General features: G+C 55.5%; 1 protein-coding gene across 5 annotated transcripts in view; it reads right to left on the reverse strand.

The window, feature by feature from the left end:
• Positions 1-22,051, reverse strand: part of TEP1 (telomerase associated protein 1) — a 44,632-nt gene that overhangs the window by 16,089 nt on the left and 6,492 nt on the right. For 3 of the 5 annotated variants that reach the window (XM_072724284.1, XM_072724285.1, XM_072724286.1), the window contains exons 1-17: positions 17,164-17,429; positions 13,507-13,998; positions 12,658-12,837; positions 12,351-12,485; positions 11,505-11,666; positions 10,987-11,148; positions 10,631-10,708; positions 9,242-9,366; positions 8,904-9,061; positions 5,723-5,832; positions 4,562-4,652; positions 4,160-4,346; positions 2,947-3,115; positions 1,788-1,952; positions 1,545-1,622; positions 769-899; positions 418-477 (exon numbers count right to left, since the gene is read on the reverse strand). In XM_072724284.1, coding sequence (XP_072580385.1) covers positions 418-477; positions 769-899; positions 1,545-1,622; positions 1,788-1,952; positions 2,947-3,115; positions 4,160-4,346; positions 4,562-4,652; positions 5,723-5,832; positions 8,904-9,061; positions 9,242-9,366; positions 10,631-10,708; positions 10,987-11,148; positions 11,505-11,666; positions 12,351-12,485; positions 12,658-12,837; positions 13,507-13,974 — 2,459 coding nt within the window. In that variant the 5' untranslated portion in view covers positions 13,975-13,998; positions 17,164-17,429. Of the gene's footprint in view, positions 1-417; positions 478-768; positions 900-1,544; positions 1,623-1,787; positions 1,953-2,946; positions 3,116-4,159; positions 4,347-4,561; positions 4,653-5,722; positions 5,833-8,903; positions 9,062-9,241; positions 9,367-10,630; positions 10,709-10,986; positions 11,149-11,504; positions 11,667-12,350; positions 12,486-12,657; positions 12,838-13,506; positions 13,999-17,163; positions 17,430-22,051 lie in introns of those variants that run through there. The other 2 variants (XM_072724283.1, XM_025992077.2) reach the window with 2 other exon arrangements.

Here is a 22,051-nt window from a genome sequence, read left to right on the forward strand (position 1 = left end):
CGACTGCCATGAACGTGCCGTCTGGAGATAGTTCAGTGCCCGGAGATCTCTGGGTCAAGAGGGGAACAGAGGCCACGACGAATGAATAGAAACGACGGGACCAAGTCCTGAGCTGCTCCCTTAAAAGCAAACGGTGCAACGCCCCCTGTCCCTTTCCCGTCTTCCTTGTAGATGTAACACAAAAACGAGGGCCAGAGCTGGAGCAGCTCTCTTGAGCCATGAGGCAGAAGCAGAGTGTTGCCGTGAGACACAAGGGCCCGGGTCCCTCTAACACTGTCGCTGCAATGGCGGGACAGCTGCAAGGGCAACGGGCTTCTCTCTCATTTGGAAAGAGACACGCACGGCACACAGGCCAGGTAGTCTCTGAGAGGTGACCTAACAAGCCCCCAGCCCACTCGGTGCCCGTCCCATACTCACTTCAGGATCCCGTCACTGTAGCCTGAGAGCGTCACGTCATTGGGGTTCGAGTCGGGTAATCTGGCAGAGGAAGAAACCGCAGCCACCCGTCAGAGGCAGCACCAGCAAGAGGCACCGCTGTCTAGGATGGATACCCCGCCCCCACCTACGACCAGGGTCACGTGGGCGACGGGCTGGGCTGGACCCTACGGAGGGGCCTGGGGAGGTCGGCCTCGCACCTGAAGTGCAGGAGCTGAGGGGCAGACACGGGAACGTGCCTGCTGAGTGGCGGCGTCCCAAACTCGAGCGGGGGTGGGGGAGGAACTGCGGAAACCACCCTCTGGGGCCAGACCCGGGTCGGAGCATCCTTACATGTTGTACGTCCTTTCCAGGGGGACAGAGACGAACAGGCACTTGGGGTTCACGTGCTGCCAGAAGAGCTGCTTGGCCTCGTTCACCAGGCTGCCATACATGGTGTTGCCAAACAGGACCACCCTGTCCAGCTGCGGATGCAGAGGAAGGCGCTGAGGCCGGGAAGCAGAGGGCAGGGGATGCTGGGGCTTGGGACGTCGGAGCGATCCCGGGGACCAGGACAGCTCTGGGGGGTGGACGTCACCTCCCCGGGGGGCGTGAGGGTGGGGGAGCCTCTGCACCCCGATGGCGGGGCGGGGGGGAGGGGGCTGTAGCTGGCTCTCCCAGCCGCAGCAGCTACTGCTACACTGTTGGGAATTTCGCGAGCCAGCTGTCAAGCCCAGCCGCTATTAAACACTAAATCGTATAAATTTAAAATAAATCATATTAAAAATGAAGGTGACAGACGCTGAGGCCCTCACATCCTAGTCGCCGCATCTCACACTGAGCCTGACACCAGCCCGTGCACGCTGTCCACGTGCTGCAGGGCGTCACGTCCCCGCCCTGCCCGCGCCGTCGTGTCCGTCGCCTGAACTCGGCAGAGACAGCAGGACCCACACCGCGGAAATCCGCAAACGCTACTAACCAAGCCTGAGTTTTTCCGGTGAGCCGGTTGCCAGACAGTCGCTGGCGCAGCACCCGCAGGGAGCTGCAGCCAGCAGGGGCAGAAGGCAGCCTCTGAGGGGTCAGGGCCATCACTGGGGGGGCAGGGGGTCCCCAGGATGGGAAGCACTCACAGGGACCCTCTGGGCAGCCAGAGACAGCAGGTACTTCCCGAAAGTGTGCACGGACCATTCACCCTCCTTATTCAACTCCTGCAGGAAAGAGTCTCGCGTCCTTGCTGGCCCGGGGTCCAGGCACGGGGTATGGGGCACGGGGCACAGGGCATGGGGCACAGGCACAGGGGATGGGGCACAGGCACAGGGCACAGGCACGGGGCACAGGGCACAGGCACCCCGCAGGTGGGTGGGGGGGCTGACCTGGGCCTGAGCCTGAGCCTGGAGCACACCGGCGGTCCTCAGGACACCTTCCTCTGCCCTGGCGTCAGCGACCATCACGGTGCCACGTCCGCACAGCAGGACGGACACCTGCTCCGCCCGGGCCATCACCATCCCCAGCAGCAGCAGCACGTAGTTCAGGGGGGGCTGGTGGGACGCACATCACGGTGAAACACGCTCACCACCACCCCTTCTTTCAGGTAAGCTCCATGCCCAATGTGGGGCTTGGCCTCCCCACCCCGAGCCCCGAGCTGCATGCGGGCCAGGTGCCCGGCTCCCCGTTTAGGACCCTGCCTCTACCCCTCCCGCCTGGAGCCCAAACACCTCACCGGGTGGGGAGAAGGGTCGAAGGGCCCCGCTAGGAGGGGCGGCCCCGCAGCCCTGGAAGGAGGAGCAGCCCGGGAGGGAGCAGCCTAGGAGGAGGAGCAGCCTGGGAGGAGTGGGCTGGGGGGAGCAGCTTGGGAGGAGCAGCCTGGGAGGAGTGGGCTGGGAGGAGTAGCCTAGGAGGAGGAGCATCCTGGGAGGAGCAGCCTGGGAGGAGGAGCAGCCTGAGAGGAGCGGGCTGGGAGGAGCAGCCTGGCAGGAGTGGGCTGGGAGGAGCAGACTGGGAGGAATGGGCAGGGAGGAGCAGGCTGGGAGGAGCAGCCTGGGAGGAGGAGCAGCCTGAGAGGAGCGGGCTGGGAGGAGCAGCCTGGAAGGAGTGGGCTGGGAGGAGCGGCCTGGGAAGAGGAGCAGCCTGAGAGGAGTGGGCTGGGAGGAAGAGCAGCCTGGGAGGAGTGGGCTGGGAGGAGCGGCCTGGGAGGGAGCAGCCTGGGAGGAGCAGCCCTAGGAGGAGGAGCGGCCCGGGAGGAGCGGCCCGGGAGGGCCCTGGGGTGCAGGGAAGTAAACGGCAGGTGCCCTCGGGAGACAGAAATCAAGAGAGAACTGAAACCAGCCAAGCGGGAAGCACAGAAGCGCTGCCATCCACGAGCAGGCCATGTCCTGGGGATTGTCCCTGGGAACCCGGGCCCCACCCCAGACGCCAACCAGGCCACTTTTTTCAGTTCCGGGCACTTCCCTCGGAAGACCACGTCTGGGAACAGGACAGCTCCCAGGGCCCTCAGCATCATCCCGACCCCCACCTTATGATTGTTATTTTTACCCCTTGGGGGTTGCTCTTCGGACACAACTCATCCGTCCCGACATCTGTCAGGTAGGCCAAGAGGGTGCGGCCTGGCAGCGGCGGCAGGTTGTGCTTCACAGAGATGTTCACAGCCGTTTCCAGGGCCTGCCGGTACCGCGCCAGCAGCTCACCGGCACATCTGCCCCGTCTATGGGCCGAAAAGACAGACGGCGGCTCAGGGGCTCGCCCCCTGCGTCCGCAGGACACGCACCTCGGGTCGAGCGCCCCGTTCCCCAGCCCATCTCCACTGCGGAAGGCGGGACTGGGGCAGGTGCCCGGCCCCAGCCTACGGGACACGTGGGACCCCTGCCCATGGCGCAAGAGGACCCACTCTCTGACATCGTGCGTCACTCTTGCCACTTACTTCAGGAGGCAAGATTTAACTGCCACCTATTTTTTAATTGTATTTTTTTTAAGATTTTATTTATTTATTCATGAGAGACACACACACACAGAGAGAGAGAGAGGCAGAGACACAGGCAGAGGGAGAAGCAGGTTCCCTGCAGGGAGCCCAACGCAGAACTCGATCCCGGGACCCCGGGGTCATGCCCTGGGCCGAAGGCAGGTGCCAAACCACTGAGCCACCCAGGCTGCCTATGATAATGTTTTTAATCTAAGAAAATCCAATATTCTCTACCAATGTTACCCAACAGAATTAAGTCACAGTTAAAGAAAAAAACGTGACGGGCACTGAGGGGGGCACTGGGCAGGATGAGCCCTGGGTGTTATGCTCTATGTTGGCAAATCGATCTCCAATTTAAAAAAAATTTTTTTAGTAAAAAAAAAAGCAAATAGGTCAGGAAATAGAGACACAAAACGAACAAACGGGTATCATGGAGAAGAAAAAGAAACTCGGACCAGGAAAAAGCAGAGGACACAAGCGTACGCCAGGACAAAGGGGAAGGCTGCACACGTTCCCAGAACCCACAGAAACCAATAAAACGATCACAGATAATAAACCGGAGGCCCAGAGGGTTTTTTCTTTTTTCTCATGATTTCTCCATAGGACAACGTTAAGGACAAGGTTTGCTGTGCAAAGACAGTTGGAACCAGGCAAGTCTGAGCCCCTGAGGCAAGCATGTTTTCACAGAACAGAGGTTGGGGTTCCCGGATGACCCCCCCGGCCCCTTACGGGCCAGCTAGTTGCCCACCCTTTGCTCCAGGCAGCACGCACACGCACGCGCACACGCACCTGGCCTTTTCTAGCTTCAGCTTTTCCCACTTGAGCTGCTGATACACCACCGGCACCCTCATCGTGTTCCGAAGCTGCCGGCGACTGGGGTTGTAAGGGTACCTCCGGTACGTCCAGGTCTTGTCCTGTTTGGCGTTCCTACTCATTATCAGACGCATGAGTTTTGTGTTGGAAGGAAGTGGTGACGCTGTGTGGCGACAGGCAAGGGTCCATCAGCTTCTGCTGCCTCCTCTCGCTTTCCCATCAATACCTGCCCTCAGCCCTGAGCGCAGCACTGGCAAGTGTCCTACCCTGCCCACCCCACACCTGGAGACTGGACGCCAGAGGCCGCAGTACACCCAGTGCTTCTATTTCATCTACTCAGACACAGGAGATAAACCGGATTCGGGAGGCAGACATTACCTTTATTTTTGAGTTGGGCCTCCAAGTTATTGATGGCGTCATGGGCATTAAGGAATCTGAATGGAAACTGCCGACTGTGGATCACTGATTTCTGGGAAGCAAGAGAAGGGGTCCTAAGCAAAGTATCAGGGAGTGTGGGGGTGGGGTGGTCAGGGGCCTCGGGGACCAGGAATAGGAGACAACCACTGCAGGATGCAAACGGGTGCAGCCGCTCTGGAAAAGCGTGCGGAGGGTCCTGAAAAGAGTTACACGTAGAGTTGCCCTATGCCCCCGCAGCTGCACTGCTGGGGATTTACCCCAAAGGTACAGATGCAGGGAAACGCCAAACCATGAGCCACTCCTACCTCTGGGAAACGAACAAGGGGTCGTGGAAGGGGAGGTGGGCGGGGGGGACGGGGTGACAGGGTGACAGGCACTGAAGGGGGCGCTTGGCGGGATGAGCACTGAGGGATAGGCTAAATGTTGGCAAATTGAATTTAAATTAAAAAAAAAAAAAGAGGGCAGCCCCGGTGGCGCAGCAGTTTAGCACCGCCTTCAGCCCAGGGTGTGATCCTGGAGACCCGGGATCGAGTCCCACGTCGGGCTCCCTGCATGGAGCCTGCTTCTCCCGCTGCCTGTGTCTCTGCCTCTCAGTCTCTCTCTCTTTCTGAATAAAATAAATAAATCTTTAAAAAAACAAAAAATAAATTTAAAAAAAGGAGACAACCACTCCATTAGATTTGCAGGACACTGAGGAAGGATAAAATGGGTCATAGAAAAGGGCTACAGAGAGGGGTGGAGAAGAATCGAGAAAAGCTGGCAGGTGAGGATACGAGAGGAGGCAAAGAAGGGAGAGGATGCAGGGAAGGGGACTGCTGTCTTGTCTCCGGCCTCCTCTGAAGTCAGCTGCATCACAAAAGTGCCTCTTCTTGATCAATCAGTGACCCAGGGAAGTCCCTGTACTCGGTGTTTGGGGGCTGTCACCCAGACCCGTCTCCCATGGCCTACCACATCCCCCCCGCACCCCATGGCCTACCACGTCCCCCCCACCCCATGGCCTACCACATCCCCCCAACCCCGTGGCCTACCACGTCCCCCCACCCCGTGGCCTACCACGTCCCCGTCCCCCACCCCCATTTACAGCCCACGTGGCCCAGCTGGGCAGCCCGGGCCCACGCATACCTCCTGCTGCAGCATCTGGAGGGTGAGCTCGTGGTGCCGGGCGCTGACTCCAACCCGCAGCAGGTTGCACAGGTTCCGAAGCAGGGCCATGAAGGGAAGCTTCCCGTGGTCTGTGGAAGGCCCGCCGCAGGGCCAGAAGGCAGACAAGGGACAAGTGAGGGGTCGCAGGGCCTCGGGGGACATCAGGGTGCGGGTGGGGTGGGCCCTAGCACAGAATCGCCCTGTTCAAAACATCTTAGTGTCTGCAAACACGAAAACAGGATGGGCCCAAAGTGCGGAGGGAGAGTTATCCGACCCTGTTCGCAAGAACAACTGCTCCGCCTGCTGGTCCCGCCGCGACCCTGGGCGCTCCCCCTGCAAAATGGGTCTTCTAACCCGGAGTAGCGACCTCCAAACACTGCAGACGGCAAGACGCCAAGTTTCCCAGCGTAAGTTCACTTCTTTATAAATCGTACACACGGAGCGCGACCACTGGTTAGTGTTCAAGGCACAACATACCCCCAACGTAAGGTTCACCTTTTACGACAGCGAACGTAAATCCATATTTCACATCATCCTCCCAGTGAGTTTTTAAGTTTTCTGGCCAACTTCTTGTGAGATCTGATTAAATAGTCGTTATTTCTCACCGAGGTAGAGGTCAAAAGGACTTGCACTAAAGCTGACCTTTACCCCGTCACCTTCGTATTGTCCATTTTTGCTCTGTGATATCGGCGGCGTCATAGCTGCTTCATAATAGTATCTTTACGGCCCTTGTCAACTTTCGAAGGTTTCAGTAGGGCTAAATATTAATTCTAGATCCACTCTCCATTCAAGGATAAGTTTCGGTAAATCCCTATGCAGAAGCCAAAAATACGTGACGGGCTCTGCGGTGCCCTCAGCCCGGGGAACCCCGAGGCCCTCGACAAGCCTGAACCCTCGTGTGCGCCGTGTGGACCGAGGGGCCATGGGGGTGTAATCCATACGATGAACATTGGGAAAACACTTTCTTTCTTTTAAATAAGAGAAAACACAAGTAGGAGGCGTGGTATTTTTCCTGGGTGTCCCCGGAGGTGCATTCGGGCCACTGCAGGGACAGGGCCTCCTGGCCCCAGCCCCACCCCGGCCCCAGCCCGGGCAGCATCAGCAGCTTCCGTCAAGACACTCGAGGTGCCTTTTTTTGAAACTGATGTAAGTCTCATTTAGATTACAGCTAGAAGGTTTCAGCCTCTAGGAATCCTGTGATTCTCAAATCAGAATTCTGACTCACACACACACACAAAAAAAAAAGAATTCTGACTCACAAACTGTAATAGAAAAATTAAGTTGTGTTCACCACGTACACGATGAGGGACGACTCACAAACTATTACATTCTCTGTCAACTCATAAATTGTTCTCAATTATTGCTACATCGGGAGGGTTTTCTGGATCACCTGGATATGAAGTTAAGTCCAAAAACATATTTATGATACTGGATAATAAATTGAACATTTGTCCTTTAGACTGAGAAGTTCACGGATTTCATCCCAAAAAAACTGTTAATGAGTTTCTTTTTTTTAGAGATTTTATTTACTTATTCATGAGAGACACAGACAGAGAGAGAGAGGGGCAGAGACACAGGCAGAGGGAGAAGCAGGCTCCATGCAGGGAGCCCGAGGCGGGACTCGATCCCAGGACCTCGGGGTCACGCCCTGGGCTGAAGGCAGATGCTCAACCGCTGAGCCACCCAGGCATCCCTGGATATGAGTTATTAATGAGCCCTGTGGTCTCCAAAGCAAAGCGGGGTCTGTATATCTAATGACATTTTGTCTTATATTTTATTCTTATATTTATATTTTTATACATACTTTCAGATCTATATTCATAAAATTATATTTTATGTATTTCCTAAAGTACATAATTCATTAGCATGCATATAAAATCGTTTAAGGGACACCCAGGTGGCTCAGCGGTGGAGCGTCTGCCTTGGGCCCAGGGCGTGACCCCAGGGTCCTGGGATCGAGTCCTGCCTCGGGCTCCCTACAGGGAGCCTGCTTCTCCCTCTGCCTGGGTCTCTGCCTCTCTCTCTCTCTCTGTCTCTCATGAATAAATAAATAAAAATCTTTTAAAAATAAAATAATAAATAAATAATTAATAATAAATTAATTGATCAATTAATAAAAATTGTTTAAATTATATATACATACATTCTGGTATATTCCAAAACTGTTTTTGCAAGATATGATCATAAAACTCCGGAGACAACTGGATCAGACTATGAGCATTAGTCTTAGCCTCGACACATGACACAGTTTTTAATTTCAGGGCCTGAGGGAGGAAGTGGAAATGACGCAAACCAGAACCATCTACGCATCCAGGCTGCTGCGTCCTGTTCCACCCAGAGTATCAAATGTTGGGCAAGCGGTTGTCAGGCACGGGCGCGTGCACGCGTGTGTTTTAATTCCCACGTGACCCTGATGCCTTCCCCCCAGCGACAACCACACAGCGAGAGCAGTGACAGGCGCTGAGGGTCCAGGCTCCCTTGAGCACCATCCGTACATGAGAGCACACAGAGAAACAGATGAAAAAAAAAAAAAAAAAAAACTGGAGCTTCTGAAGCCCCGAAATACGAAGTCTCCAGAACTCAAGCAGTTGAAAGCTCTCCAGAAAGATGTTTTTCAACATACAGAAGTTAACTTGAAATCTTCGGAGATGAAAGGAAACATTAAAAAACAATAGCAAGAAGCTTCTACAGGTAACAATAAAGTAACCAGAACAAAAAGAGACGAGCGGGAGACTGAAATACCTTGGCCCTCCCGATTTCGGCCTTTCCCTCTCTCACTGTGGGCAAGTCACCGCCAACGTCCATGCCCTAAACGTGGGCCCCTGTGCGCATGCCCTGTGCCAGGCCTCCCTCGCCAGGATGACGTCCCCTCGCCAGGATGATGTCCCCCCAATCCCAAGAACAGTGAGATCTGAAGGCGGCACAGCCCCATGCGCCACCCACTCTGCAGTAACACCCGCCCTGAGACGCAGGGCCACCCAAAGCAGGTGCCGCAGGTGCCCCACCGGTCCACTGGGCGTGGTCACTGGCCAAGCCCCTCAGTCCAGCCCCAACAGGCAGGACAGGGATCGCATCGGGCCACAGAAATTACGTCCAGGCCCCAAGAACAGAGGCGTGAGTGGGGAAGCGAGGAGGGGACTGTGAGGCCGAGGCCACTCACCGATGAGCTCCTCCCACACGGGAGCTCTGTTCCCCCGCAGGCTGACCTCCCGCTCCCAGGTCTCTGGCCGCAGCAGCTTCATCCGCTTCCCGGCTCTGCTGGGGTCCCACGGCCCAGGGAGGCGACTTCGAGAAAACCTCTGTAGGTCGGAGGGGTATCTGGGACAGAGGAGGAAAAGCCCCCGTCTCAACACCCGCTCAGAATAATGTGGAAAGCAAAGGTCGAAGCCGGCCAGTCGCACCTGCGACTCCTGCTGCTGGGCCCACGCACAGGCGCCGGCCGTGGAAGTGGGGGGCCCCGGGGCCGGGGGAGGGGGTCTGTCGGGGCACGTCTCCTACCTGTAGCCCAGCAGGGCCTGGACGTGCTGAGCAGGCTCCCGGATGCGCAGTCGCCGCACCAACTTCTTCAGGGTGAGCCTCGGCCGCTGCTTTCTCTCTGGCACCGCATTGTAGGTGTCCTCAAACTGTGGAGACACCCCAAGTCCATGGGGGCCGTTTAATCTACGGCCACAGCTGCTGGCCTTAGCAACAGAGCCACAGGCCTCCTCTGTCCGGGGCCTGACTTCTCCCCCAACAGCAGATCTGGGCAGACAGGGGACAGGGGCACAGGGGCTCCGGCACCAGAAGCATCGTGGTGAGCACAGGGCAGCACTCCGGGCCACTGCCTGTCATTCACAGGAGATTGAACCACGCGGAGTTGACACGGGATGACTGGCTCGTGAAAAGCAAGACAGGGGTGGAAGGGCCAGAGAACATTCTAGAGGGACGGAATGGAAAAGGCAGCCTTTACTAAATCGGAGACTTGGTGGAGGAGGTAAACGGAGGAAGCCGCATAGCCCAAGCTGTGACAACCGCAAACACCAAAAGAAGTCAGCTTTCAGGATCTTCTATGGGGCAAGAGCTAAGGTCGGCAGGCGTTATTAGGGTGAAGAGGTTGGTTGACCAACTGAGGATGTGTTCTCCTGTAACATCACCATGTCATTTTCCGGGGAATCTATCTTAATGGTGATGATGATGATGACAGGTAACGCTTCCTCGGCCCCATGGATCGTTAGAAACACTTTAAATTCAGTGACTGATTTAATCCTCGCAACCCCATGAGGTGCTGCTACTATTCCCATTGCATATCTGAGGAACCTGAGGTCAGACAGGGGAAGTTGTCGATTCAAACCCAGTCGAAATCCCGACTACGCCCTTAACCACCAAGTGCGCGGCCTCATTATTTGTCACTAATGCAGAAAGGTCTGGTGTGTTTTAAGAACTTCGTATGAAAGGTAGACATTTCATACATTATTTATTTATTGAGAGAAAGAGAGAGTGTACAGGGGCGGGGCGGCAGGGGGAGAGGGAGAGAGAGAGAACCTCGAGCGACTCCTTGCTGAGCGAGGAGCCCAACTTGGGGCTCCATCCCATGACCTTGAGATCATGACCTGAGCCGAAATCGAGGGTTGGATGCTTAACTGACTGAGCCACCCAGGTGCCCCTGGTTCAAGCTGAACACGCCGGTAGTCAGGAGATAGGATGGGGAGCCAGATGGGAGATAAAAGGAGCCTTTCCCAGGGCTCTCAAAAACCTGACCCTAGAATCAAAACTGAGAATTCCCCAGGTGGGTAACCGGCACGTGTCCACCTCGCCATTCGTATTTCCCAACCAAATGGAACCCATTCCTAAATATTAGCTGAGGAAAGGTTTTCCATGTACATACGGAAGCCCCAAACAGGCACTCACCTTCTTCTGTTCATCTGTAAGAACCCTAAGGTAGCTTGGCAAGTGTTTTTGGGTCTCAGAAAACGGGCGCCCCGTCTTCTGTAGGAACAGGAGAAGCGGTTTCAAGATGGGAAACGGCCCTGGCCCCTGGGGAGGTCCACCCCGATAGCTCCTAAAGGCCACCTCTGCCAAAACGGACGCCGGTCCAGGAAGAGGTAGGCCCTGCCCTCTGCCCCCGAGCTCTGCTCAGCTCCCCACCCCCCTCTAACTCCTTGCATTTCTGGTGGTAGGAACATGTCAGAGGCGCGGCACGGGATCCCCCCTCCCCAGGGCAACGGGGCTTGGGCTGTGCATGACCAGGTGGCACTGGGACTGACAGGAGGGTGGGGAGGCGGGCGGGGACGCCTCTTGGCCCGGTGCTTCCAAAGGTTGTACTTAGCCAGCTGGTACTCATCAAACTGGGCAAATTTGTCCGTCAGAGCAGCTCGCAGGCAGGCAGGCAGGGGCACTGGCTTGTCCTCCTCTCGCCCAGCCAGCTCCTGTCGGACAGAGAGGAGGGCCCATCGGGACGGAGTCCCCTGTCACGGGCCTGAACGAGAGGACGGGAGGTGGCCCATAGCCCCGGCTCTAAAGCGATCATTTCTAGGATCCTGGGCCAGTCAACACACTTCCCCGTCCTCATCTCCTGCATCAAGAACACCAGGATGTCTCCCAAGCCGTGGGCCCTCGGCCGCCACATTCCCGTCTTGGGCAGTGCGGTGCAGGGAGGAGCCCCCGTCAGAAGCAAGGCTGAAGACCCCTGAGGGGAGGCGAACTGGCCCTGAACTTCCCCTGGGGGCGACAGCGCAGGAGGGGGAACGAGCGAGCACCCAAGCCCAGCGGAGAGGGACCCTACCTCGTACAGAGCGACCACCTGGAGCCAATCGGAAGGCAGCTGGACGATGGCACAGAAATAGCGTCGCAGGTAGGGGCGGCAAACAGGCAGCAAAGCAGCAATGGCCACCACCTTGTTGGCCACAGTCCGGAGGTTCAGCTGCTGCCTGGCGTACAGAGATGCCTGGGCACAGGGTGGGGAGAGCCCATCTCAGCCCCAGCACCACCCGCCCCGACCCAGGGCAGGGGCCCAGCCTGCACATCTCCCCGGGGCCCCTCGCGCTGTCCTTAGACTAGAGCCGGGGGCTCCAGCCGGCACCCCACGCCCTTGCCTGCCTCACAGCGCCCTCCTTCGGGGCTGCTCCTCGCCTTCCAAGGCAAAACCAGGCACTTGGCTGACTAAACCACCGTGGACAGCAGCCTCACAGGAAGCACCATCCCCGCCCCCCCCCCCACCGCACCCCCACCCCTGCTTCGGAAGCATGCACTACCCACTGCTCCATCCGCAAGTATCACTGCAAGTGATACTCGAAAGTGCTCTGCTTCCCCAATGGTATCAAGCCCCCCCCCGAGAGCCAGACCCGAGCTGCAGGACATCTGTTGAAATCATGCTCAAGGCCCAGCATCACGTCCTTAGCCCGTGTACTCACCAAACAGGTGAGCCCTGAGCTATTCTCACCCCATCTCCCCTTGCCCTGCTCCTCAGAGGACCCCAGCCCTGGCTCCCCCAGGATCCCACTCCCTCCCCACTGCAGTGCCTCCTTCCCACCCCAGGATGGAGCTGGCCACCATCCCCTCCCACACCACGGCCTCAGGCCTCAGTCCCCACCTCCCAGCTTCCTGCTCACTCGCCTTCACACCATGGTACCTTGAGGATGAACTCGGGCTCCAGGGGTGCCAGGTCTCTACAGGCTTCAAAGAGGGGCCCCGAGGCCCCATCAGCAGCATCTTCTGCGTCTACCTTCGATGTCAGCGTGGAGCACAGCAAGCTCATGAGAACCAGCTGAGAATTGGGAAACAGGGGAGAGAGGATGAAAGAGGCAACGAGGACCGTGATGCACGCTCCATGCGCGCTCCATCCCCCTCCATCCGGAGCGATCTGGCTCGGCCTTTGCTCACCACCCATGCCCATCCCTCCACCATCAGCAGCCTCGCCCCAGCCCTGGGACTTTTACCTTCTTGTCCTTAAGGGCCTGGTCAGCAGGCTCAGGATGGGATTCAGAGTCCCCCGCGCTGAGCTTCAGGACAGGGCCCTCCACCTCTGTCTCCTCGCCCAAGCTCAGATTATAAAAAGGCATTTCAACCTCTACCTGTTCTGTCTCTGGCATTTTCTCTTCTGAAGAGGAACGATGACCCTGGGGATAGTGGCCGTTGTGAATCACATTGGTCTGAAGGGTGAAGGCAGATCCCAAGCCCAGGAAGAGTCTACATGTGCCTTCTGGCCCCGAAACCCTTCCGGTCGCCCCAGCATCCATCTCTCCAGGTGGCTGTGCTGACCCCTCCCTGTCACCCACACCACCTTTCCCAACTCGACCTCCTGATCCTTTGCTCAGACGCTTCGAGATCCTCCCCTGCTTTCACCTCCTATTGATGCCATAGCCTAGGAGCCGAGGCCCCTCAAAACCCATGTCCTATGACGCTATTAAGGTATCCTGGATTCAGAAAAGGGTCACGTCCCAGATCAATCCTCCAGCAACCGTGAGCTGCCTGACTCCCGAGTCTCGGCTCCCCCGTTCCCTACTACCTTCTAATGGTGCTATTAGAGGACTATGTGACAAAACGTATATATGTACACATGTGGCTTTTTGCAAATTATAAAACCCTAAATAAATGTAAGATGGCAAAAAAAAAAAAAAAGAAGAAGAAGACTGCTGAAGAAGACAGCCCGGAGTAAAGGGCTGCTCAGGAAGAGGCTCGGAGGACAGAAGGGACATAGACACAGAGGAGAGACTGGGCTCCAAAGGCTGGGAACCAGAGCATCAGCGGACGCGGGAGAAGTCAGGATGAGCGCCTGGAGCTGTTACCAAAGCTGCTGTGGGGGCGCTCGCTGTGGCAGAGATGGGTCGCAAGGCCCTCGGAGAGGTCAGACAGCCTGACCCCTTGGAGAGGCGCTCGGCCCCCCGGCTCAGAGGCCCGGAGAGCACGCCATCGCCAATGCTCAGGCTCCGTAGATCAGCTTGCAGCGGGCCAGCTGTCTGGAGACCGTGGGCCAAGGGGCCAGCAGACACAGTACGCTTTAGACTGGGGAGCATGGCCAGGCACCGGTTCTCCAAGGAGAGGATGTCGGGGTGGGACACATGGCCCAGGGACTTCTCCAGGGTCTTTAGGTCCGGGAGTGTGGCTAGACACCGGTTCTCCAAGGAGAGGACGTCGGGGTGGGACACGTGCCCCCAGGGCCTCTCCAGGGTCTTCAGGTCCGGAAGCATGGCCAGGCACCGGTTCTCCAAGGAGAGGACGTCGGGATGGGACACGTGGCCCCGAGGCTTCTCCATAGCTGGACCGCAAGCACTATATGCCTAGACGGAGAAAGAGACAGGTGATGAGCCCTTGGCTGCACTAGAGGGTGAGGGTGCTCACACTGGGCATCTGTCTTTCCCGTGGTCCCCCTGGTAAGGCCTGTGACTTGCAGGCAAGGAACAACCAGTATTCCTTTTCCCAAGACTGGGTTCATCCTAAGGATACATTCAGAAAACATCACACGGAGAGAATGCAGGGAGTGTTCTGAGAGGAGTAGGGAAAAGAAAGACAGAAACTGAAGAGCAGAGAAATTAAAAAAAAAAAAAAGTGCTGGAGATGAAGGGACATACCTCCTCATGAAGGGGTAAAGGCTTCTGGTGTGATCCCAACTAAGTAGAGGGGTCACACTTGTAATCTGGACTCTAGGCTCTTAGCTCTAGAGAAAGAAACACTCTGATCAAAACGTCCATATTCACCAACCTCGACTTCCTTGCCTCCTACTCACGGTTCAACCAACTATATGGGATTCCAGGCCCCGTTCCTCCAAGACTGCCCTCTTGCTTAACCAACCGAATTCCTCTTACTAGGAGATCAGACCCGTCTGGGCGCTCATCTCGCCTCATCCCTCAAGCAGAATATGACACTGCTGCTCGCTCGCTCCTTGAAACTCTCTTTCTCTTTGCTGCCTCGGTGCCACTGTCCTGATTTCCCCTTACCTGTCCAACCACCCCCTTCAGGAAGGCTCTTTCTCTGCCATCCTTTGAATGTTGAAGCTCCTAAGAACTCTCATCTGATCCTTCTATATACACTCGCAGGTAGTCTCACCTGTCTCACCTGCTGTGTGGTTCCAAATAGCATTTCTGTGCTGGCAACTCACACATTTATCCCTTAACCTAGATCTCATGTGAGCTTCTATCCATTTATCCATTTGCCTGTTGGACATCTCCACTTGGACGACTCCAAGGTACCCAAAACTCTAGACCCCAAATGTGTCATCTTTCCCCCACTCTTCCTCAACTCCATTCCCTCTCCTTTCCCTTCTCTGCTTATAGGGGTATGGAGTGGAACAGACTTGGGTTTGAATCCTGATGGGATCCTGAATCTACTTGGGCTGGTTATGTAAACTCTGTGCCTCAGTTTCCTCATCTACAAAATTGAGATAAATGCCTACCTTACAGAATCGTTATGGGAATAAATAAAAATGTATTAAGCATTTAGAGCAGGGCCTGGTAACTAGCAAGGGTTCGATAAATGGAAGCTATCGCTATTTGTTATTATTACCATCCAGTAAGACACCAGATCCTATAGGTTCTACCCCTTCAATGTCTCTCGAACCTGTCCAGTTCTCTCTCCATCCTGCCTCCACCACCCTTGTCGAAGCCCTCGCATCCACGCGGCACAGCACGTAGATCCGTCTAAAGGAACTCCCCGGTAGATACCCCGGCCGCCACTTACTACCCCACCTTGTTTATTCTACCATGATAAAAAAGAATTGTGTTTGCTTACTTGCCGCCTCGCTCACTGTTTCTCCTTCCTGAAATAAAGCTCGCTGAGGTCGGGGAGCTTCTCTGACTGGGTCACTTTTTTTTTTAAGACTTTTTATTTATTTATTCATGAGAGACACAGAGAGAGGCAGAGACACAGGCAGAGAGAGAAGCAGGCTCCCTCCAGGGACCCTGACGTGGGCCTCGATACAGGGACCCCGAGGTCACGCCGGGAGCTGAAGGCGGACGCCCACCTGCTGAGCCCCCCGGGTGCCCCTTGACTTTGGGTCTTCACACAGACGGAGGCCTAAAACACTCTTCCTTCCACCTGGACCCCCCAGCCCTCCCCTCGCCAGTCCAAATTCTATCCTGTCACTTTGCAAGCCGCAGTTGGACAGTTCCTCCGAGGACCTAGGCTGACTTACGCCGTGGTCCCTAGGTTCTCACGACTGACGCCACCCTCCTCTGTCACTTTGGTCATATTGTAACTGCCTCTTTGTCCTCCCCCCACACCAAACTGTATGCTCCTGAGAACAGAGGCCCTTCCTGCCATGGTCACTATAGTTGCCGCAATGACTAGTTGGGGGGATTTAGGGGCTTTTGAGAATCTGGAGAGAGCTGTGTGGCTTTCTGAGTGTATACCATGTTGCACTCAGTTTCCCCGGAGTCCGCGCCTGGATCTCCTGGGCTCCCTACGAACTGCAAACTAAGAGGCTCTGCCGGATAAGGTGCTTAAATTGACATCATTAGGAGTGTGCTTACTTATTTGGACAAGTGCTTGGCTCCTATTTCTGTTTAAGTATTTTAGGAACAACCATGTTGGTAAGTCAGTCACCTAGTGTGTAGTGGTACCCAGGAGCCTGGCGACGGGGACGCAGAATGCTTCCAGAGGACAACCCAGGACGAGAGAAGACGGTATTGCACAGACAGCAGGGCTTTGGTGTGAACAAGTCGCATCCACAACGACAGCCTCTGCGCCCTGCCCTGCCCGTGTCCCTCTGCCCTGGCAAGTTAGAAGCCCCCGGGAAAGGGGCGGGAGATCTCAGAACTGACTCAGGGTCTATGGAAACAAATCAAGACAGAAAGCCTTACAACAAAAACTAAGGTAATGGGGCGTCTGTGCGGCCCAGACTGTGGAGCATCTGCCTTTGGCTCAGGTCGTGATCCCAGGGTCCTGAGATCAGGCCCCTCGCAGTCCCTGCTTCCCCCTCCCTGCTGGGCTCTCTCTGGGTCGAATGAATCAATAAAGTCTTTAAAAACTAAACCTAAGTTAACAGAAATACAGTGAAGTGTTCCTGGCAGCCTGGAGCTTCTGAAGACGTTCGGCTGCACCACAATTGAAAAGGAAACATCCAGGCTCCAGGTCCCTCCTCCGGGGACAACCAGCGCCCACAGGTCCGCGGAACGGGTCCCCGACATCCCCGACCGGCGTTCACACACGCCTCCCGGCTGCACTGCACAGAGGACCATGCTGCACACGGGGCTCCCTCCCGGACCCCCAGGGCGCCCCCTGCCCCCAGCTCAGCGGCGGCCGCCCCCACCCAGGGCGCCGGGAGCCGCGGTCCCCTCCCTCCCTCCCCCCTGCCCCCCCCAGGCCGGGGACGCTCCTCCTTCCGGGGCCGCCGCACCCGCGACTCTCGGCGTCCGAAGCGGCCGCGCTCCGCCCTCCCCGACTCCCCCTGCCGAGCGCAGCCCCTGGGGGGGACCCGGGGGCGGGGGACCAGGGCCGGGCCGCCCTACCTGCAGCCGGAGTCCCCCGGGGGTCCCCGGAGCCAGCGGAGACTCGGGCCGCAGCCGCGGGACGTCCCGGCGCTCCAGGCCGGAAGCGGGAGCTGCGTCGGCTCCGCCCGGGGGAGAGTGGAGGCTGGAGCCGGGGCGGGCGGGGAGGGCGGGGGGGAGGGCAGGGTGTGGGGAGCGGGAGAGGGCGGGGGGAGGGAAGGAGGGGGTCAGGGAGGGCGGGGTGCGGAGGGGGGGGTCAGGGAGGGCAGGGTGTGGGGAGGGGCGGGGAGGAGGAGGAGCGGGGAGGAGGAGAAGAGGGGAGGATGAGGAGCGGGAGGAGGAGGAGCGGGGAGGAGGAGGAGCGGGGAGGAGGAGGAGCGGGGAGGAGGAGAAGAGGGGAGGACGAGGAGCGGGGAGGAGGAGAAGAGGGGAGGACGAGGAGCGGGGAGGACGGGGAACGGGGAGCGGGGAGGAGGAGAAGAGGGGAGGACGAGGAGCGGGAGGAGGAGAAGAGGGGAGGACGAGGAGCGGGAGGAGGAGGAGCGGGGAGGAGGAGAAGAGGGGAGGACCGGGAGCGGGGAGGAGGAGGAGCGGGGAGGAGGAGAAGCGGGGAGGACGAGGAGCGGGAGGAGGAGGAGCGGGGAGGAGGAGAAGAGGGGAGGATGAGGAGCGGGAGGAGGAGGAGCGGGGAGGAGGAGAAGAGGGGAGGACGAGGAGCGGGAGGAGGAGGAGAAGAGGGGAGGATGAGGAGCGGGAGGAGGAGGAGCGGGGAGGAGGAGCGGGGTGGATGAGGAGCGGGGAGGGGAGCCGGGAGGACGGAGAGGGGAGGTCGCGGAGGGGACGAGGAGGAGGAGCGGGGAGGAGGAGGGGCGGGGAGGACGAGGAGCGGGGAGGGGAGCGGGGTGGATGAGGAGCGGGGAGGGGAGCCGGGAGGACGGGAGGGGAGGTCGCGGAGGGGACCCGAGTGCCGTCCCGCCTCCCCCCTGCGGCAAGCTCTCCGCCCCCGACCCCGAGGCGTCCCAGCTCGTCGGGCTCCTAACTGGTCAGAAGGGACTCGGTGACCCTGGGAGCCGCAGGGGAGGGAGCAGGTGTAGACCCGGCGTAATGAAGGCCGAGGGCGCTGGGCAGACGCAGGTGGGTCCGGGAGCGAGTGTGTCCGTCGGGACGTCCCGAAAGGCTGAGCAGAACGTGTCCCAGGAGGTGGGACCAGGCTCCAGAAGGACACGGGCGACCCCGGGACAGGGATGCTGGGGCCCTTTCATAGAGAGCAGAGCAAAACGGAGAGCAGCGGGCGAAATCCGCGTCTCTGTCTTCTGGAAAATACCCCGCACCTTAGAGAGGCCCCCTTCCTTCCCAGGTAAGCACAGGAGCTTCAGCTCCGACTTTTTTTATTATTATTATTATTTAATTCAGTTAATTAACATATAATATATTCTTAGTTTCAGAGGCAGAGGTCAGTGATTCTTGAGCCTTGCACACCCCCCAGTGCTCCGGCCTCCCCGGTGACCCCATCCCTCACCCACTTCCCTCCACATCCCTCAGGCAGGTCCTAGGATTAAGGGTCTCATGGTTTGTCTCCCTCTCTGATGTCATCTTGTTTTTATTTTTCCCTCCCTTCCTCTAGGCTCCTCTGTTTTGTTACTAAAATTCCACACGTGAGAGATCCTGTCTTTCTCTGATCGACCTGTTTTGCTCAGCGTAATACCCTCTAGTTCCATCCACGTCATTCCAAATGGCAAGATTTCTTTTTTGTTTGTTTGTTTTTGATAGCTGAATAGCAGCCCATTCTTTATCTTCTTCTTTATCCATTCTTCTCTCAGTGGATATCTGGGCTCTTTCCACAGTTTGGCTTCTGTGGACATTGCTGTTACAAACATTGGGGTGCAGGTGCCCCTTGAGATCACTACATTTGTATCTTTTGGGTAATTGCTGGGTCATAGGGGAGCTCTATTTTCAACTTTTGGAGGAACCTCCATACTGTTTTCCAGACTGGCAGGAGCATCCTATCTTCTCAAATTATTGAGCCAGATTCCAGTGTCTTCGGTAGTTTCCTTGCTTACCTGCCTTAACAGTCCCAACACCCCCTTCTTATAATGAATATTTTCAGCCCCTTTATAACCCTGAACTATAATATATAAATAATGCATTTATTTATATTCTATTTATTTATACATTTATATTTATTTTTTTTACCTACACACACAATTTAAAAACTTATAAAATGTCTATGAGATATAAAAAATAGAAAGAAGATGATTTATTATAAAACACTACGTGGGGATCCCTGGGTGGCACAGCGGTTTGGCGCCTGCCTTTGGCCCAGGGTGTGATCCTGGAGACCCGGGATCGAATCCCACGTCGGGCTCCCGGTGCATGAAGCCTGCTTCTCCCTCTGCCTGTGTCTCTGCCTCTCTCTCTGTGACTATCATAAATAAAATTTAAAAAAATAAAAATAAAAATAAAACACTACGTGTTTATATATGTAGATACTTGGGCACAACATTCAAGAAGCCAATACAGGACTCAGATGCCCGCAGCTCAGTATAGAATCACCTTGACTCTAACCTTGACTCTCAGCCTCCACCGCGGACCTATGAATCACAAACTAATTTAACAAGATTCCCAGATTATTCCCTCTCACATTAAACTCTGAGAAGCTCTAATCTTGACAGGTGGAATGGGTCCTGGAGTCTTCATTTCCCTGGTGGCCAGGCCGGGGAATTGGTGATCTTATTTTTCTCATTTCCTGGTCTTAGAGACCACTCAGTTTCTTCTTCTCAGCTTACATCCCCATCTGCCGGTCAATGGCATTGAGCTGCAGCATCTAAGTGACGGATCTCTCCCGGGGTGAAGGAGTGCCAGCCTCTCAGCCTTAGAAGCGCCTTTAGAAAGGGCCCAGCACCTATGACAGCTGTTCATCTCTTCTTGTCCGTCTTCTTGCACACTTCTTGTCCTCCCCCATTTTGACTTGACAAACACCTGTTCACTATAATATTATATGTCAGCTACACTGCAATGAAAAATGGTTAAATCCGCTAAGCATCTACCAAATGCAAATGACAGCTTGTAAAACATATAAAACCTGCATTCTTCTCAACACGCATTTATGATCTCATGAAGGGGACAGACACATGCGGAAAGTTGCAAAAATAATACGTGGATTATGAGAAATGCTATATTCCACTAGGAAACAAACCACAGGGTTATGTGGGGAAGGGACTTTGATAACTTCCTGAAGGGACAGGACTTTGAACCGGGAAGGGCAAGCCTCCTCTGATACGGAGCTGAGGGGAGTGAGAGCCTTGGGAGTGTAAAGGCCACTGGTTTCAATGGATTTGTTCTCCTTTGTGAATAATTACCTTTGGGTTTATAGCTCGTGTTTCCGTTCAATGTAACTACTGCCAAATTCAAAACATCGTACGAATTGCAGTACGTAGACCAGCACTTACCCAGTAGCACCTGACATCCCAACGGAGGCCTTCTGGGCCACTTGGGAGCCACAGAAGCCCATCAGGGGGCTACAAGAACTTCAGGCCATTGGCCCTTCTGACGCCTCTGACTCAAAACAAGTGTGCATTTGGCCTCTGGCCTGTTGATATTTGCTGCTGCCTCTGCTCACCTTCCTTCAAGGATGTTCCCCACTGTAAGCCCTCCTCCTCTGCCCAGTCTCCCTTACCAGGTATAACAGATTAAAGTAGACCACAAACTTTTTTCTCCTCCTGCCACTGAGAAATGGAGTCTGATTTTTCCCTTATTGAACCTGGGATGACCTGGTGACTTGCTTGACCAATATACGTTGCAGGGTATCGTTCTGGGACTTCTGGGGCTAGGTCAAAGGAACTTCACACCTTCCACCCAGGACTCTTGGAATACTCCCTCTGGAGGCTGCCAGGTAAATTCAGCTACCCTTCGACTACCCCACGGAAGAGGGGCCACATGCATGTGCTTCAGTGAACAATCTCAGCTGAGCTTAGTTTTCCAGCCAACCCCCCTCCCGCCCCGCCCCTGCCAGGATGCCAAACACGTGAACCCAGCTGTCTTGGGGACTCCCGATAGGTGCCCTGACCAGCTGGATACAACCGAGTAACTTCATCAGTGAACATAGAGCAGAAAATTCATCTAGCTAAACCCTGCCTGAATTTAAGTGAAACTAATGACACATAAAATCATGAGAAATATAGTAGAATAGTTATTGTTTTAAGTCACTAAGTTTTGAATACTTTGCATCATCAGAGCATTGGAAAACTAAGCCTGCAACATTTAAGAGTAGTTTATATCGGATTACATTGTAGTCAACTCACCCTCCTTAAACCTGGTAAATCAAAAAAAAACAAAAACAAAAACAAAAAACAAAAACAAAAAAAACCTGGTAAATCATGGGAATCCCTGGGTGGCTCAGTGGTTGAGTGTCTGCCTCCAGCTCAGGGTGTGATCCTAGAGACTCAGGATCGAGTCCCACATTGGGCTCCCTGCATGGAGCCTGCTTCTCCCTCTGCCTCTCTCTCTCTGTGTCTTTCATGAATAAATGAATAAAATCTTTTTTAAAAAAAATCTTTTAGGGATCCCTGGGTGGCGCAGCGGTTTGGCGCCTGCCTTTGGCCCAGGGCGCGCGATCCTGGAGACCCGGGATCGAATCCCACGTCAGGTTCCTGGTGCATGGAGCCTGCTTCTCCCTCTGCCTGTGTCTCTGCCTCTCTCTCTCTCTCTCTGTGTGACTATCATAAATAAATACATAAATAAATAAATAAATAAATAAATAAATAAATAAAAAAAAAATAAAATAAAAAAATCTTTTAAATCACTTCCTAACACATTGACTTGTGCAATAGTTCCTTGTAGTGGACTTGCTCATCCTGGGAGGTAGATTAGCTGAAATAGATGCCAATCCACGTGGCTAGCTTCTCTGCCT

This window comes from Vulpes vulpes, chromosome 10 (genome assembly GCF_048418805.1).
Source record: "Vulpes vulpes isolate BD-2025 chromosome 10, VulVul3, whole genome shotgun sequence".
NCBI classification, from domain to species: domain Eukaryota; kingdom Metazoa; phylum Chordata; class Mammalia; order Carnivora; family Canidae; genus Vulpes; species Vulpes vulpes.